The sequence below is a fragment of the Dryobates pubescens genome, chromosome 29 (genome assembly GCF_014839835.1).
Source record: "Dryobates pubescens isolate bDryPub1 chromosome 29, bDryPub1.pri, whole genome shotgun sequence".
Classification (NCBI taxonomy): Eukaryota; Metazoa; Chordata; class Aves; order Piciformes; family Picidae; genus Dryobates; species Dryobates pubescens.
This window is the reverse complement of record NC_071640.1, coordinates 13,541,388-13,559,953: the sequence shown is the minus strand read 5'-3', so window position 1 is coordinate 13,559,953 and position 18,566 is coordinate 13,541,388. Positions and strand designations below refer to the sequence as shown.

Here is an 18,566-nt window from a genome sequence, read left to right as displayed (position 1 = left end):
CTGTGCCCATGGAGCAGAGGCCAGCAGCCTGCTCCCTCCTCTGACAGCTTCAGCCAGCGCTGCAGCAAGTGCACAACAGCACAGCTCAAAGCACTGCTGGCCTCTGGCTCCACACCCCCTGACAAAGAGCAGGGGGGGTAAGCCTCAAACCTTTGCATTCCAGCAGCTGGGCAGAAATCACTTCCCCAGATCTGCAAGAAGCAGCTGGAGGAGACAGCAGCTGCCTGGACCCACAGCTAGAGAGTGGCAGCTGTGCAAGGGCCTGCAGCTGGGGCAGGGCAACCCCAAGCACAGAGCCAGGCTGGGTGAGGAGTGGCTCCAGAGCAGCCTGCAGGGGAAGGCCTTGGGGGTGTCAGCTGGTGACAACCTGCCCAGGAGCCAGCAGTGGTCCCTGGCAGCCCAGAGCCAGCTGAGTGCTGAGCTGCAGCCAGAGCAGGGAGAGCAGCAGCACAGGGAGGGGATTCTGCCCCTCTGCTCTGCTCTGCTCAGCCCCCACCTGCAGCACTGCCTCCAGCTCTGGGGCCCCAGCACAAGAAGGACCTGGAGCTGCTGGAGAGGCTCCAGAGGAGGCCACAGAGATGAGCAGAGGCTGCAGAACCTCCCCTGTGGGGACAGGCTGGGAGAGCTGGGGCTGTGCAGCCTGGAGAAGAGAAGGCTCCAGGGAGACCTCAGAGCAGCCTTGCAGGACCTGAAGGGCTCCAGGAGAGCTGGGGAGGGACTCTGGGCAAGGGCTGGGAGTGCCAGGCTGAGGAACAATGGCTCTGAGCTGGGAGAGGGGAGACTGAGAGTGGAGAGGAGGAAGGAATCCTTGGGAGTGAGGCTGGGGAGACTCTGGCACAGGCTGCCCAGGGAACTGGATGAGCTTTGAGGTCCCTTCCAACCTAAACCACTCTCACACTCTATGAACCTGGGGCAGACCCCCAGACAGCTGCCACCACCTGCCCCAGGGGCTCAGTGTGGAACACCCCAGGCTAAAGAGGCTCAGGCCAGGCCTGCTGGGAGCCTCTCTGTGCACAGCAGCTTCAGCAAATGCTGAGCACTGCCCAGGGCCTCACCCTGCAGCTCTCTCTGGGCACTGGGCACCTCCCTGCAGCCACTGACAGCAGTGAGGAGCTGTTGTTCAGGCTGGGGAAGCACAGGCCAGGCTCCCTCAGCAGCAGAGAGAGAACTCAGTTACCAAGCCTTGGAATTCCTTCTGCCTTGAGCTTCCTCCTGGCACTGCCAGCAGAACCTGTTGGCAGCCTGGCTGGACCTGCAGGGAACCCTCCCTTGACTCCTTAGAAGACTCTGCCCCCCTGCTGCCAACTGTGCCAGTGCTGGCTGCCAGGCAGGGGCTGCTCAGCCAAGCCAAGGAGCTGCCAGGGGCTGCAGTGAGCAGTGTCTGACTCCTGCAGACAGGTGGAGGACAAACAGCCCTCAGCAGCTGCAGTGCTGTGGGGCAAGGCAGCAGACTGCAGCCCCTGCAGCGAGCCTGGCTGCTGGGCTGCTCCCCCTGGGCCACCTTACTGCTGACACCTGAAAGGGGAAACCCTGAGGCCTGATCCTGCTCATCCCTGCAGGGTGCTTCCAGGGGGAGCCAGGCTCTGGGTGCTGCCAGCACAGCTGCAGGGCTGGGAGGCCAGGCCACGAAGGCCTCTGCCCACCCCAAGGCCTTCCAGGTCAGTGGCACTCCTGTGGCTCCCCCAAAGCCCACAGCTGCTGAGCTGCTGCTGAGCCCTGCCTGGCATGACCTCAATCCCCAGGGATTAAAGAGGAAGGCAAAGAGCCACAAACAATCCTCACAGCTCCTCCTGTGCCAAGCCACTGAGGCTCCTTCTGAGCTGGGCACATCCACAGCCAGTGCTCTGAGCTGGGCACATCCACAGGCAGTGCTCTGAGCTGGGCACATCCACAGGCAGTGCCCTGAGCTGGGCACATCCACAGCCAGTGCCCTGAGCTGGACACATCCACAGGCAGTGCCCTGAGCTGGGCACATCCACAGGCAGTGCCCTGAGCTGGGCACATCCACAGCCAGTGCCCTGAGCTGGGCACATCCACAGGCAGTGCTCTGAGCTGGGCACATCCACAGCCAGTGCCCTGAGCTGGGCACATCCACAGCCAGTGCTGTGAGCTGGGCACATCCACAGGCAGTGCCCTGAGCTGGGCACATCCACAGCCAGTGCTGTGAGCTGGGCACATCCACAGGCAGTGCCCTGAGCTGGGCACATCCACAGGCAGTGCCCTGAGCTGGGCACATCCACAGGCAGTGCTGTGAGCCTGACCACAGCCTCTCCCTGCTCTGGCCTTGCTGCATGCCTCAGGGGGAAGGAGGGAAGTCCTCACATGCTGCTCAGCACTGCTCCAAAGGAGGTCACCTCCCAAGGAGTGGCAGCTGAGGGCTGTGTGGCCACAGGCTTGCACAGCTCTATTTTTGGAAGCAGAGCTGCAGGAGGAGAGGAGGAAAGGCTGAGGGAGCTGAGAGCAGCCCTGCAGAGAAGGATCTGGGGGTGCTGGGTGGGGAGGAGCTGGGTGGGAGCCAGCAATGGGCACTGGCAGCACAGAAGGCCAAGGGCAGCCCTTTGGGCTGCCCTTGGCCTTCTGTGCTGCCAGTGCCCATTGCCAGAGGTGGGGAGAGAGGATCCTGCCCCTCTGCTCTGCCCTGGGGAGACCTCCCCTGCAGGGCTGGGGCCAGCTCTGCAGCCCTCAACACAGGAAGAGCTGCTGGAGCAAATCCAGAGGAGGTCACAAAGGTGCTCAGGGGCCTGGAGCAGCTCTGCTATGGGGCCAGGCTGGGAGAGCTGGGGCTGTGCAGCCTGGAGAAGAGAAGGCTCCAGGCAGAGCTCAGAGGAGCAGCCTGCCAGGACCTGAAGGGGCTCCAAGAAGGCTGCAGAGGGACTGCTCCCAAAGGCCTGCAGGGGCAGTGGTTTGAAATGAGAGCAGAGCAGGTTGGGATTGGATGTGAGGAGCAAGTTCTGCCCCAGGAGGCTGCTGGAGCACTGCAGCAGGTTGCCCAGGGAGGTGGTTGAGGCTCCAGCCCTGGAGGCATTGAAGGTGAGGCTGGAGAGGGCTGTGGGCAGCCTGAGCTGGTGGAGGATGTCCCTGCTTGGACTGGGTGAGCCCTGGGAGTCTCTTTCAACCCAAACCATTCCCTGACTCTCTGGCTGGGTTCCTGTGTGACCTGCTCTGGCAGGGGGGGTTGGGCTCAACGATCTCCCAAGGTCTTTTGTGTTGTGTGTATGACACAGACAAGATGGCAGTGAGGAGCTCAGCTCATGCTGCCAGGGGAAGGGCACAGTGAAGGCTGTGGGGGTGGATGAAGAGGGTCCTGTGGCTAAGCTTGCACAGAGGTGTGGTTCAGGAGCCTCAGCCAAAGGCTAAGGATCTTCATGTTGCTGAGCTGCTCTCCCCAGAGCCATGGCTGCTCCCTGCCCACAGGCACACCACCAAGAGTGAAGCCAGAGCACCCTGCAGCAGTGCCCTGAGCTCCACAGCTCTTCCTGGCTTTGTGGCCAGCACCTGGGAGCCTCTGCAGCTCCACAGCAAGGACTCAGCACTACCCCAGTGCAAGGGAGAGGCTTCTGCCTCCCTTCAACCACAGCTGCCTGCAGCATCTGCATGCCCTGGGTGACATCTGAAGGCAGCAGAACCAAACTCTGAGCTCTCCTCCTCCTTGCAGCACCCAGCTGGGAGGCAGAGGGCCTGCTGGAGTTGGAGGCTGGAACTCAGCCTAGGGTCTTAGGCACCTCCTGGACATCTTTGGGCAGCCTCAGTAGGGGTTGGACAGAGCCCAGTCACCCAGCTCTGTCTGTGCCACCCCCCCTGCCTGCTGCCTAGGATGCAGTGTGCTGCACAAACTCTTCTGGCTCCTTTCACTTCTCCCTGCAGCTCTGCATGGCCCTGCTCCCTCTCCTGACCCTCTGCTGGCTCACACTGCCTGAGGGGTACAGGGCAGGGGGTGAGGGGAGGAGGCTGCCCAGGGTGGACCTTTGTTTCCTCCTGGGTTGCACACAGATTCTGTACACTCTCTGCACTTGCTGCTTGCAGGGCTTAGCTCACCTCTGGTGACTCTGACTTCCATTCTGCTGCTGAGTGGATGTTTGGGGCTGGGGGTAAATTACCAAGCAGCTGGGGGGGATCCCAACCCACCCCAGGGCCAGGAGAGCAGGGAGAGGGAAGGATGCTCCCCTAGGAGGGAAGTGTTTATGCTGGTTGGGGGCAACAAGAACACAACCCCAGCCTGAGCCCCTCAGTGAGTGGGACAAGATGCTGGAGGCAGCCAAGGCAGGCAGCCAGAGCTGCTCCTGAATCATCTGCAGTCAGGATCTGCTGCAGCTTTGTGGCCTGCAGTAGTTACACAACTTGCTGCAAAGCCAGGAGGATGAGTCAGGACTGAGAGCTCTGCTGAGAGAGAGCTGTGCTATGTTCTGGCAGCTCCAAGGGCAGCAGAGGAGATGGCATTCACCACACACAGCTCAGCACAACCCAGAGCTGGGGGCCAGCTCAGCTGCTTGGGACTTCAGCAAAGGAGCTCAGCTCCCTGTGCAGGCCCAAGGAGCGGACAGCAGGCTGCAGGGAACCCAAATCCCAAGGCATGAAGGGCAAAGGGGGCAGGAGAGCAGAGCAGGACCATCCCCACTGCTTCAGGGCACTCAGTGCCTCAGAGGCTGGGAGCTCCCCCAGCACAGCTCCACATGCAAACCTGCCTGAGCAAAGGGCAGCAGGCAGGCAGGGCAAGGATCTGCCCCCTGCCAGCCCAAGCACACTGCTGAGCTACCAGAGACAGGCAGGCACACTGCTGGCAGTGCCAGGAGGAAGCTCCCTGCCTGCAGCCACATTCAAGTTCAGGGCAATGTACCTGAAGCTTTCCAGGTGCAACTCATCAAGTGTCCCCAGGCCCTCTGTGCACAGCCAGGGAGGGATGAAGCACAGCAATACTGCAGAGCAGAGGTGCAGCTGCTTTACAAGACTGAAGACTGCACTTCTGGCTGCAGCCCCAGCCCAGGCTCCCACCAATGCCTTCACACATCCTCCTTTCAGTCAAGGGCTCTGAAGTTCCCCTAGCAAGGAACAATTCAAGGCCAGGCTGGATCAAGCTTTGAGCAGCTAGGTTGAGTGGGAGGTGTCCCTGCCCATGGCAGAGGGGGCTGGGACTGGATGACCCTGGGAGGTCCCTTCCAGCCCAGCCCCTGCCAGGGCTCTGGGAACTCTTCCAGACTGGAGGAATGTGCCCAGGAATGCAGCTCTGTGGGGCTGGGAGTGCACTGCTGGCAGTTCCACAGGCAGCCCCCTGCACACCTCTGACTGTGCAGGCAGCCAGGGGGGGCAGGGCAGGGAGGGGAGGAGCAGCACTGCTGCCCTGGCAGTGCTGGGGAGCTCACTGCAGGGCTGCAGCAGAGTTGTTCTCACCAAGAGCATCTCGCAGGAGGAACTTCTGTCCTGAGCACACAGGAGGAAGAACAAAGATGTCATGAGAGAGGGGGGAGGGGGGGAGCAAGCTCTCTGGCTGAGCTGCACCTCTCCCTGCAGCTGGGCTCAGTGCAGGGCTGGGCAGCAGGGAAGCTTGGGTTACACAGCAGAGCTGTGGCCCACGAGGAGGCAGCTTCAGGAGTTTGACTTCCTCTGGAGACTGAGACCACCAGCAATGCCAGCAGGGTGAGAGGAGGCCTCTCACCAACACCTGCAGGATCTCATCCCCTTTCCAGCCCACACCACAGCCCCCAGCTGAGCAGCTGGCTGCTGGGAGGTCCCTGGGAGCAAACTGCTGCTCTGCTCCCTGTCCCAGGGCCCCACAGCCAGGCTGCCACAGGACTGAGCCCAGCCTGGGGCAGGGGTTGCCCTCACTGGGGGTCCCAGGCTTAGGCAGAAGAGCTGCTGAAGGCCCAGGACTGACCCTTCAGCTAGGCTGCAGTGCTCAGCTGAACTCCAGCTGCTGCCTTTCATTGCCTTCTTCACTACTTCAGACACAATTCAGCTGCCACCAGAAGCTGCACTTCTCCCTTTCCCCCTCCCTGCTGCACTCACCACCTGGGGTGCTGCTACCATGCACCAAGGTGCAGGGCCAGAGGTGCTGCCCTTGGCTCAGCTGCAGCAAAGGCAGCAGCAGCCAAACCCTAAGCCCCAAGGAACTTCAGCTTCAGGTACTTTGGGCAACAGATCTGAGGGGCAGAACCACAGGCAGCAGGAGCACAGAGCAGGAGATGCTCAGCTGCAGAGCTGCTCTCCTGACTATGCTCACAGAGGTGAGACACTGGGACAGGCTGCCCAGGCCCTGTCCCTGCAGACCTGATGTGGCCCTGGGCAGCCTGCTCTGGCTGGAGCTGTCCCTGCTGCCTGCAGGGGGTTGGACAGGATGAGCTTTGAGGCTCCCTCCCAACCCAGTGCAGTCTGTGGCTCTGGACAAAGCAGCACCTGCATTTGGGGCCTCACAGCAGCCTGAACCCCAGCCCCTTCCAGCACCAGGCTGCACAGCCTCCAGATGTGCACTGCAGCCAGACTGTGCCTTCAACAGCTGTTTGGGGAGGGGGTTTGGTTTGTACTCTGTCAGAACTGGAGAGCTCCTGGAAGCTGTGCTCAGCCATCAGGATGCTGCCCTGGCTGAGCACTCAGCAGAGATCCTGCAGGAAGCATCCTGCACTGTGCTCAGCCACTGGCTCCCATCCATCCTTCCCTCCTGCACCCCTCACCCCCTGCAGAGCATTCCCTCTGCCCAGCAGGAGCTCCTGTGAACAACAGGGAGCTTGGGAGCTGTCTGAACAGGCAGCAAACTGTACAGGAGAGGCAATGAAGTTGGGAGCTCAGCCCTTCTGCAGAGAGCAGCAGCAGGCACTGGAGCTGCACAGAGCACACCAAGTACCTGCTGCTGACCATTGGATTCCACCTGCAGCTCAGAGCCCCAGGCAGCAGCTGTGCCACAGGAGCCTCCTCTGCCACAGAGGACTTCCTGCTCCTGCTGGGCAGAAGCACAGACACTGCTCCAAAGCAGAGCTGCTGAACCTCAGGGAAGCTTCCAACCCCAAGGGAGAAAGGCCAAACCCCCCCAAGAAAGGGAAGGAGAACTCTTACCTTTGTCAACAACATCCCAGACCTCAACCTTGACGATGTCATCAGTGGCTGCAGGCAGGGGAAGAGCACAAAGGGTTAGAGAAGCCTCCCAGGGAGGCCAACAGCCAATGCCCACCAGAGAGAAAGCAGCAGGGGAGAGCCAAAGAGATCCTGAGTGGGTTAAAAGAAAACTCAAACATAAGAACCACCCAAACATAACCCCAGAAGGACACAGAGCTGCTGGAGTGAGCCCAGAGGAGGCCACAAGGATGCTGCCAGGGCTGGAGCAGCTCTGCTGGGAGCACAGGCTGAGGGAGCTGGGGCTGTGCAGCCTGCAGAGGAGAAGGCTCCAGGGGCACCTCAGAGCTGCTGCCAGCACCTGAAGGGATCCTGCAGGAAGGCTGCAGAGAGACTTCTCCTGAGGGGGAATGGAGCCAGGCCAAGGGGGAATGGTTTGGAGCTGAGGCAGAGCAGGGTTAGAGTGGAGCTGAGGAAGAAGTTCTTCAGTGTGAGGCTGGGGAGACTCTGGCACAGGCTGCCCAGGGAGGCTGTGGCTGCCTCCTGCCTGGGGGTGTTGAGGGCCAGGCTGGATGAGGCCCTGAGCAAGCTGGGCTGGGGGGAGGTGTCCCTGCCCCTGGCAGGGGCTTGGAGCTGGATGGCTTTTAAGGTCCCTCCCAACCCAAGCCATTCATGGCTCTATAAACCCAGGTGGTGCTGGCAGCACTGCCTCTCAGTGAGCTGCAGCAGCACTCAGTCACAGGCAGCAGGGTGTTTGTGTTGCTAACATTTGAGGCAGGGGAAGTAAAACTCTCCTGACAGAGGCAGCACTGCTGGGATTGGGCAGCAGCTGCACCTTCAGCCAGCAGGTGGAAGGGGCAGCTCTGGAGAGGGTCTGCACTGACTCCAGACAAGCAGGAGAGAGCTGCTGTGGGGAAATGCTCTCAGGTGCAAAGCCAAAGGACTGGAGCAGCTCTGAGCATTAAGCAGAGAACAGGAGAAGGCCTCCCAGGGGGGCAGGAGAGTGGCTCAGAGCTGTGCAGCCTGGGGCTGTGTCCTGCCAGGATTCACTGCTGGCTTCACTTCAGTGTTTCAACACTGCAAAGACAGAGCAGGAACCCAGGAACACCTCAATCCTCTGCCCCTGGCCACAGATCCTCTTCACACTTAACATGAGGCAAGCCCAGGCTGGCCTCCCTCACAGCAGCTCCTGCTTGGGCAGCAGAGCTCCCTGGCTCAGCCCAGCCACAGCACCACAGGCTCAGGTGGGACTGAAAACACAGCAGCCAGCAGCCCTGAAGCCTCTGCCCAGGGGCTTGAACTCCTCAAACTAATCCTGACCCTGAGCAGAGACCCTCAAGCCAGGCACATGCCCCAGCCCCCAGGCCATGCTGTGCCCCTGCAGGGGCTGGGACAGGTCACCAGTGGAGCTCTGCCCCCAGTTCAGCCCCTGCAGGGTGCTGGCAGTGCCACTGCTGTCTCTTCAGGCCAAGGGCAGAGGCAGAGCAGCACAGCCTGCAGCTCCCAGCAGCACAGCCTGCAGCTCCCAGCAGCACAGCCTGCAGCTCCTGGCACAGCCACCCCACAAAAGGAGGGCAGGAGCCTTCCTTTCTCAGACAGCAAGGAGCAGGGGCTCAGGAGGAGCCCAGAGGGCTGCAGCTCTGCCCAGCAGCACCACAGCAAGCAGCACACTGAGAAGGAAGCTTGAAGCCCACTTCAGAAGGCAGCCCTTGAGGTGCTGAGCAGTGCCCTCCCAGGAGGTTACCCAGCACACAGCACTGGGACTTTGCTCCAGGGACCTCCTCACCAGGGCACCAAAGCCACCCTCAGGCCAGGTCTGCTCTGCCAACTCCTGCAGCACACTCAGACAGCTGAGGCCTGAGCTGTGTGACCCACAGAGACTGCTCCACAGCCTGACCCCAGGGGAAGATGGAGCTTCACAAGGAACCTCACTGCAGGACAGCCAAGAACACCACTCTGCCATGGGGGGTCCTCTCCTGGTACCACCAGAGCTGCTGCTAGCTGGCAGCCAGGGAGCTCCTCCTGCTCATCACCAGCTCCTGATTATGCTCAACAGAGGATCCACAGCCTCCCTGGGCAGCCTGTGCCAGAGTCTCCCCAGCCTCACTGGAAAGAATCTCTTCCTCCTCTCCACTCTCAGTCTCCCCTCTCCCAGCTCAAAGCCATTGTTCCTCAGCCTGGCACTCCCAGCCCTTGCCCAGAGTCCCTCCCCAGCTCTCCTGGAGCCCTTCAGGTGCTGGAAGGCTGCTCTGAGGTCTGCCTGGAGCCTTCTCCAGGCTGCACAGCCCCAGCTCTCCCAGCCTGGCCCCACAGGGGAGGGTCTGCAGCCTCTGCTCATCTCTGTGGCCTCCTCTGGAGCCTCTCCAGCAGCTCCAGGTCCTTCCTGTGCTGGGGGCCCAGAGCTGGCTGCAGACCTGGTTCACTTCATCTGCTTGGGACCCCCTGGAGCAGAGCAGCTCTGCCACTGCTCCCAGCACTGCAAGGGGCTGCACAGAAGTGTTTGGAGTTTGTCTTTCAGCCTCCCTTGCTGAGACTGCCAAGCAAAGAACAACTGGTGAGCAGCATGACAGACAAGAGTGAGCAGGGGGGTCAGGAATCCCTCCTGGGGCACAAAGCTGACCAGTGCCCAGTGCAGGCCCAGCTGGCACAGCAAGGAGCTGTGTTTCCCCTGAGCAAGAAGCAGCAGCTCCAATTCCCCCAGCACAAGGTTGGGAAGCTGTGCCAGGGGGCAGGCTCCACATCTAGACTGTAAATCTAGCAGGATTCTTCCCTGTCTGCCAGCCACAGCTGCAAAGGTTTGCTGCCAGCCACCACAGAAGGTTTACTCAAGGCAGCACCAGAGGCTGAGCACAGGAAAGGCAAACTTCATTCTTCCTCTACAGATTAGCTCAGCCAGCAGGGAGGGGACCAGAGCTGAGCCAGCTCCTGAGTGTGCCCAGCACCACCTCAGCACAACACAGTCACAGCAGGGCTGGAAGGGACCTCCAGAGATCACCCAGGGCAGGGCACCCAGGGCAGGGCACCCAGGGCAGGGCACCCAGGGCAGGGCACCCAGGGCAGGGCACCCAGGAGCACAGCCAGGCAGGCTCTGAATGTCTCCAGAGCAGACTCCACAACCTCTCTGGGCAGCCTGCTCCAGGCTCCAGCACCCTCCCAGGGACAAAGTTTCCCCTCCTGTTCCCCTGGCAGCTGCTCTGCTCCAGCTGGCACCCAGTGCCCCTTGTGCTGTGCTTGGCCAGCCCTGAGCAGAGCCTGGCCCCAGCCCTGCACATCTTTATCCCAGCACTGAGGGCAGCCCTCAGGCTGCTCTGCTCCCAGCCCCAAGCCCCAGCTGCCTCAGGCTGTGCTCACAGGGAGATGTTCCACTGCCTGCAGCAGCTCTGTGCCTCTGGCCTGGACTCTCTCAAGCAGCTCCCTGGGGTCCTTCTTGAGCTGAGGGCCCAGAACTGGACACAAGATTCCAGCTGTGGCCTCAGCAGGGCAGAGCAGAGCAGCAGGAGAACCTCTCTGGACCTGCTCACCACAGCCCTTGTAGTCCACACAGGATTAGATGCTAGGATGCCCTCCTTGGCCACAAGGGCACATTGCTGGCTCCCAGGCATCCCTCTGTCCTCAGGGCCCCCAGGTCCCTTTCCCCTGTGCTGCTCCCCAGCAGGTCAGCCCCAGCCTGTGCTGCTCCCTGGGGCTGTTCCCTGCCAGGTGCCAGACCCTCCCCTTGGCCTCCTTGATTTCATTCACTCTCCACACCCAGCTCCCAGCCTGCCCAGCTCTGGCTGGCAGCACAGCCCCAGGGGGGGCAGCCACCTCACAATGCTTTTGAAGAAGGGCAGAGAGAGGCTTTCTGCAAGGGCCTGCAGGGCCAGGCCCAGGGGCAAGGGTTTGAAATGAGAGCAGAGCAGATTGAGATTGGATGTGAGGAACAAGTTCTGCCCCAGGAGGCTGCTGGAGCACTGCAACAGGCTGCCCAGGGAGGAGGTTGAGGCTCCAGCCCTGGAGATGTTCAAGGTGAGGCTGCACAGGGCCCTGGGCAGCCTGATCCAGTGGAGGATGTCCCTGCTGGGTGCAGGGCTTGGACTGGGCGAGCTCTGGAGCTCCCTTCCAGCCCATTCTGGATTCTCAAGGGAGGGCTCTGTCAGCAGAGAGTTTCCTGTGCTGCTGAGATCACCCTGTGCCTGGGGGAGCTGCACAGTGCCAGCTGTGGCTTCCAGGTGTTCAGAGCCCTGAGGAAAGGCCACAGAGTGCTGCCAGCTCCAAGCAGCAAGCCCCAAGGCAACAGCCCTGAGCTGCTAGCCCTGAGCATTAACCAATGCCCCCCAGGCAGAACACAGCCTCCCTCCAGCTGCTGTCCAGCCCACCCCTGCCCCTCTGCTGCCAAAGCTGCTGCCCAGGCTCAGCTCAGCTCAGCACCCAGGCCCTGAAGCATGCAGAGGCCTGTGGCTGCCTGGGACACCAGGCACCAGGACAGCCCAGGGACTGACCTGCTGAGAGTAGCTCCACAGAGAAGGACCTTGGAGTCCTGGCTGATGCTGAGCTCTGCAGGAGCCAGCAATGTGCCCTTGAGGCCAGGAAGGCCAATGGCTTCCAGGAGGAGGGTGGCAGCAGGTCAAGGAGGATCCTCCTCCTCCTCTCCCTCTACCCTGCCCTGCTGCAAAGCCCCTGGAGTGCTGTGTCCAGGTCTGGCCTGCCCCAGGCAAGAGGCACAGGGAACTGCTGCAGAGAGTCCAAGGGGGGCTACAAGGCTGCTGGAGGAAAGGCTGAGAGCCCTGGGGCTGCTTGTGTGCAGAGCAGGCTGAGAGGGGACCTGTGGGCAGCCACCAGCAGTCTCTGCTCACTCTGCCAGCACTGAAGCCCTGGCCCAAGGCTGAGTGCTGGTGACCATGCCCCAGGGCTCTGTGGTCACCATCACAAGGCTTGGGCACCATGGTACCAAGCAGCACCACAGACAAAGCACCTGACTGGCTGCTCTCCCAAGCTGCCTGGGGCTGCTTCCCAGCTCCTGAGCAGACAGAGAGCACCCAAGGCACCCAGAGGTCAGAGTGGTGCAGATGGACAAGGGCAGACCAAGGCCAACTCACTGCTGACCTTCCTCTGAGAGAAAAACCAGAGTGAGGTCAGAGAGTGCTTTGGGTTGGAAGGGAGCTCAAAGCTCAGCCAGCTCCAGCCCTCTGCCATGGGCAGGGACACCTCCCACCAGCACAGGCTGCTCAGGGCCTCACCATACTCCATCAGCAGCTCACCCCTGGGGGCTGGGGCATTGCTGACCAGGACTCTGCACTGCTGAAGATCCTTCTGCAATTGCTTCAGTAAGCCACAGAGTGGTCAGGGCTGGAAGGGAGCTCCAGAGCTCACCCAGCCCAAGCCCTGCACTCAGCAGGGACATCCTGCACTGGTTGCCCAGAGCCCTGTCCAGCCTGACCTTGTGTATCCCCAGGGCTGGAGCCTCAGCCACCTCCCTGGGCAACCTGCTGCAGTGCTCCAGCAGCCTCCTGGGGCAGAACTTGTTCCTCACATCCAAGCTCAACCTGCTCTGCTCTCATTTCAAACCACTGCCCCTGGGCCTGGCCCTGCAGGCCTTTGGGAGCAGTCTCTCTGCAGCCTTCTTGCAGTTCCATCAGGTCCTGCAAGGCTGCTCTGAGGTCTGCCTGGAGCCTTCTCTTCCCCAGGCTGCACAGCCCCAGCTGCCTCAGCCTGTCCCCAGAGCAGAGGTGCTGCAGTGCTCTGATCAGCTCCATGGCCTCCTCTGGACATCAGCACCAGTCAGATGTTGTTCCAGAAGCTGCTCTGCACCATGCTGCTGCCTTCCACACAGCACAGACACCAAAAGCAGGCCCAGCCTCAGGGAGAGCTCTCCACCCCTGTTTCATTAACAAGTCAAATGCAGCACACAGATTCTGCATCTTGACTTGCAGCTCCCAGAGGCTGAACCATGGCACTCAGGGCTTGAGTGAACTTTTGAGGAGCATGGCTGAGGAACTGTGACCAATGAATGGCAGCAACAGAGGGATGAGAGAGGATTTTCTTTCCCAGCAGGCACAGGAGAGAGAAGCAAACAAGGCTGCAGCAGAATTGCTCCCCCAAAGGCACTGTCTCCTGACTGTCTCGTGTCTGGGTCGAGGCAGCCCCAGGCACAAATCCAGGCTGGGCAGGGACTGGCTGGAGAGCAGCCCTGAGGAGAGGGACTTGGGGGTGCTGGGGGAGGAGAAGCTCAACAGGAGCTCTCAGTGGGCACTTGCAGCCCAGAGAGCCAAGCAGAGCCTGGGCTGCAGCAAGAGAAGTGTGGCCAGCAGGGCCAGGGAGGGGATTCTCCCCCTCTGCTCAGCTCTGCTGAGACCCCACCTGCAGTACTGCCTCCAGTTCTGGAGCCCCTATTGCAAGAGGGATCTGGAGGTGCTGGAAGGTGTCCAGAGCAGGGCCAGGAGGAGGAGCAGAGGGCTGGAGCACCTCTCCTGTGAGGACAGACTGAAGGAGTTGGGGTTGTGCAGTCTGGAGAGGAGAAGGCTCCAAGGTGACCTCATTGTGGCCTTGCAGGATCTGCAGGGGGCTACAAGAAGGCTGGGGAGGGACTGCTCAGGATCTCAGGCAGTGATAGGACTGGGGGGAATGGAATGAAGCTGGAGGTGGGGAGGAAGTTCTTCCCCATGAGAGTGGTGAAGCCCTGGAATGGGCTGGCCAGGGAGGTGGTTGGGGCCCTGGGCCAGGCTGGCTGAGGCTCTGGGCAGCCTGCTCTAGTGTGGGGTGTCCCTGCCCATGGCAGGGGGGCTGGAACTGGATGATCCTTGTGGTCCCTTCCAACCCTGACTGATTCTGTGACACTGTCACTCCCTCCAGCCCCCTGCCCCCTTACTTTTGTAGTTCCAGTGGATGCTGGTGACCTGGATCTCCTGGGTGGGGATGTACTCTTCCAGGAACTTCTTGCCCTGCAGCCGGTGCCACAGGGTGGTCTTCCCAGTGTTCCTGTCCCCTCTGATGACGATTTTCACTGAGGGAAAAGCAAGCAGACAAACAGAGCTGATTAAAACCAAACCAGGAGTGCTGTGAAGAGCTTCTGGCAGGCATTACTCAGCTGCAATTAGCTCTCCCACACCACAGAGCCAGGATGAGCTTTGTCAGAGCATCAGCCCCAGCCATCAGCCTTCCCTCAGCTCCATGCACTCAGCTCAGCAGAGAGCCAACACCAGACCTGCACAGCCCCTGCTGCCCCTCTGCCATATCCTAGGCCCCTGCCACTCTTCCATGCCAGGCTCCTCCCTCAGTGACCCCCTTGATCACTTCAGTTTCTCCCTAAGCCTTCTCCTTCCTGGAGAGGCCAGAGCCAGGCTGGCACAGAGCTGACCCAGCACTGCCAGGGCACCACCGAGCCACCTCCCACAGCTCCAAGGGTCTTAAACCCCTCCAGGGATGGGGACTCCACCACTGCCCTGGGCAGCCTGCTCCAGGCCTTGACAGCCCTCAAGGGGAAGAAATTGTTCCTCACATTCAACCTAACCCTGCCCTGGAACAGCCCAGGGCTGTCTCCTCTGTTCCTGCTGCTGGCTCCTTGGCAGCAGAGCCCAAGCCCCACCTGGCTCCAGCCTCCTCTCAGGGAGCTGCAGAGAGCCAGAAGTCCTCCCCCAGCCTCCTACTCACTTCCCAGCCCCTGCTGCCCATTGGAAGCTGAGGGCCCAGCTCTTGCAGATCCTGGGCCCAGGGGAGCTGCTCCCTGCACCCCCCAGAGTGTGGCTCTGAGCCCCAGCACCAGCAGAACTCTTCTGGGGAGGTGCTGAGAGGCAGCTTCTGGGGGACATCACTTCAGAGTCAAGCCAACATCACCCTCAGCTATCCTGCTGGGGGGCAGCAGCCTCTGTCTTCAGGGGCAGCAGAGCTGCCCTTCAGCTGCTGCAGCTCAGAGCCCTGCTGGCCTCAGGGGAGGCCTCCCTGGGCAGGGCAAGGGGCAGGGGCAGCTTAGGCACAGGGAGCTGTCTGCAACTGCCCTCAGTCCATTCACCAAAGTGCCTCTGCTGATGGCCACAGGCTGGCTCAGATCAGCCCCAGATCAGGGCAACTGCCAAAGAGAAGAGGATAGGATGGGATGGGATGGGATGGGATAGGATAGGATAGGATAGGATAGGATAGGATAGGATAGGATAGGATAGGATAGGATAGGATAGGATAGGATAGGATAGACCAGGTTGGAAGAGACCTTCAAGATCATCAAGTCCAACCTATCATCCAACACCACCTAATCAACTCAACCATGGCACCAAGCACCCCATCAAGTCCCCTCCTGAACACCTCCAGGGATGGGGACTCCACCACCTCCCTGGGCAGCACATCCCAATGGCCAATCTCTCTCTCTGGGTAGAACTTCTTCCTAACCTCCAGCCTAAACCTCCCCTGGCACAGCTTGAGACTGTGTCCTCTTGTTCTGGTGCTGGCTGCCTGGGAGAAGAGTCCAACCCCCACCTGGCTCCAACCTCCCTGCAGGGAGTTGCAGAGAGCAAGAAGGTCTCCCCTGAGCCTCCTCTTCTCCAGGCTAAGCAACCCCAGCTCCCTCAGCCTCTCCTCCCAGGGCTGTGCTCCAGACCCCTCCCCAGCTTTGTTGCCCTTCTCTGGACACCTTCCAGCAGCTCAACCTCCTTCCTAACCTGAGGAGCCCAGAACTGGACACAGGACTCCAGGTGTGGCCTCAGCAGTGCTGAGCACAGGGCACAAGGACCTCCCTGCTCCTGCTGGCCACACTGTTCCTGATGCAGGCCAGGATGCCCTTGGCCCTCCTGGCTGCCTGGGCACACTGCTGGCTCATGTTTAGGCAGCTGTCAACCAGCACCCCCAGGTCCCTCTCTGCCTGGCTGCTCTCAGCCACTCTGCCCCCAGCCTGTAGCACTGCCTGGGGTTGCTGTGGCCAAAGTGCAGCCCCTGGCACTTGGATGTGTTCAATCTCCTGCCCTTGGCCCCTGCCCCTCTGCCCAGCCTGTCCAGGTCCCTCTGCAGAGCCCTTCTGCCCTCCAGCAGCTCAACTCCTGCCCCCAGCTTGCTGTCAGCTGCACATTTACTGATGCCACACTGCAGCCAGCCCTTAGCTGCCTTTGGCTGTGAGGGCACTGATGGCAGAGCAGAGGGGCAGGATCCTCTCTCTCCACCTCTGGCAATGGGCACTGGCAGCACAGAAGGCCAAGGGCAGCCCAAAGGGCTGCCCTTGGCCTTCTGTGCTGCCAGTGCCCATTGCTGGCTCCTGCCCAGCTCCAGCTAAGCTCCCCAGACCACCCCCCAGGTTGTGGAGCTCTCTCTGGGGCACTTTGGTGCAGTGTCCTTCCACACAGCCAGCTGCCAAAGCACAAGGCAGGCAGAAAGAAAACATCTTTAGAGGCTGACTTCACTTCCAGCTCTGCAGAGACACCAAAGCATTCCCTGCACTCCCTCTCCCCCCCCTCTGGGTGTGATGCTGCTTCCTGCTTGCAGGTGGTGAAAGCATCAGTGGAGGCTGCTCTGATTCCCCTCAATTAACTCTCAGAGCACAGGAAGGGTTGGGATGGAAGGGACCTCCAAAGCTCATCCAGCTCCAACCAGCCCAGCTGGCTCAAGGCCTCATCCAGCCTGGCCCTCGACACCTCCAGGGAGGGCACAGCCAGAGCCCCCCTGGGCAGCCTGTGCCAGAGTCTCCCCCACTTTGCAGGCCCCCCAGAAGGGGCAATCTTACCTCCCCTGGCACTTGCCCAGTGCCAAGAGCATTCCTTGTGCAGCCACACAGAGGGGCTGAGAGCTGCCAAACAGAGAGGGACCTGGGGGGGCTGATTGACAGCTGCCTGAACATGAGCCAGCAGTGTGCCCAGGGGGCCAAGAAGGCCAAGGGCATCCTGGCCTGCATCAGGAACAGTGTGGCCAGCAGGAGCAGGGAGGTCATTGTGCCCTGTGCTCAGCACTGCTGAGGCCACACCTTGAGTCCTGTGTCCAGTTCTGGGCTCCTCAGGTCAGGAAAGAGGTTGAGCTGCTGGAAGGTGTCCAGAGAAGGGCAACAAAGCTGGGGAGGGGTCTGGAGCACAGCCCTGGGAGGAGAGGCTGAGGGAGCTGGGGTTGCTTAGCCTGCAGGAGAGGAGGCTCAGGGGAGACCTTCTTGGTCTCCACAACTCCCTGCAGGGAGGTTGTAGCCAGATGGGGGTTGGTCTCTTCTCCCAGGCAGCCAGCACCAGAACAAGAGGACACAGTCTCAAGCTGTGCCAGGGGAGGTTCAGGCTGGAGGTGAGGAGAAAGTTCTTCCCTGGGAGAGTTGTTGGCCATTGGGATGTGCTGCCCAGGGAGGTGGTGGAGTCCCCATCCCTGGAGGTGTTCAGGAGGGGATTGGATGTGGCACTTGGTGCCATGGTGTGGCCATGAGCTCTGTGGTGCCAGGTTGGACTCGATGAGCTCTGAGGTCTCTTCCAACCTTGGTGATTCTGTGAGACTGTGATACACACTGAGCTAGACCAGGCACTGAGCTGGCTGAGAGCTAACCCCAGCTGTATCCATCTCCAGTTCCTCCTGCAGCTCAGGTGCCCAGCAGCAGAGCCACAGGAGCAGGAGGCATGGCTGCAGTGGCAGGCTGCATGCCCTGCAGGCTGCCTGGGCTCACACAGGCTGCTCAGTTTGCACAAGTCCAAAGGCCCTTTTCAGCTTCAGGGTCTCTTTCCTCCTGCCCAGGGCATCAGTTTTCACTGACTTCCCTCCTGAGGAAAGGCCTTTCAAAAGCAGGCCAGGAAGGGGTCAGGGGATGTGCCTGGGATCTGGCTGGGGCAGCTCTGCCCAGTGACAGAGGTCTGCAAGGCAGCAGGGGCTGAGCCAGCTCCAGGGCACAGATGAGCCAGGGCCTCCCAGCCCCAGGCTGTGCCTGAGGTGGAGGCAGGAGCAGTGCACAGCACACCAACCACCACTGCCTTGTGCCACCTACAGCCAGGAGCTGCTGCACACAGCCACAGCCTTGTAGCAAAGGCCTGAGAACGACCTGGGGGAAGAAGTGGAGGGATGGGGAACAGATCAAGATGTGAGGAGAAAGCTGAACAAGTCCCAGAGCTCATCCTGCCCCTGCTGCAGGAAGAATCCAGAAGGATTTCCACTCTCCAGACAGGGAAACGGAAGCAGAGCAGACAGGATCCAGAGAGGAGGTCTCAGAGCAGCTCCAAAGCAGCAATCAGGAATTCCCAGCTCTGCCCATGTTCCCCCAGGGCACTGCAGCCAGCTCAGAACCTCAGACCCTGCAGCTAAGATCCCCAAACTCCTCTGCTGAGAGCCCCACAGGGGTCTGGGGACAGTGACCACAAGGCTGCAGCTCAAAGGCTTGGAGCTGCTCCTGCTGCCAGCTGCAGAGCTGCTCTGCAGGCACCAGGCCAGGCAGCACTCCCAGCAGGTTTGCCACACACTGCACAACCTGTGCCAGCCCCAGGAGAGTGACTCACAGCATGGTCAGGGCTGGAAGGGAGCTCTAAGGCTCATCCAACCCAACCCCTGCACTCAGCAGGGACATCCTCCACCAGATCAGTTTGCCCTCACCTTGAGTATCTCCAGGGCTGGAGCCTCAG

At 60.9% G+C, this 18,566-nt stretch overlaps 1 protein-coding gene across 1 annotated transcript in view; it reads right to left on the bottom strand.

Annotated features, from left to right (window-relative positions):
- Nucleotides 1-18,566, bottom strand: part of RABL6 (RAB, member RAS oncogene family like 6) — a 67,175-nt gene that overhangs the window by 44,062 nt on the left and 4,547 nt on the right. The window contains exons 2-3 of the mRNA XM_054174557.1: nt 13,883-14,017; nt 7,042-7,089 (exon numbers count right to left, since the gene is read on the bottom strand). Coding sequence (XP_054030532.1) covers nt 7,042-7,089; nt 13,883-14,017 — 183 coding nt within the window. The remainder of the gene's footprint in view (nt 1-7,041; nt 7,090-13,882; nt 14,018-18,566) is intronic.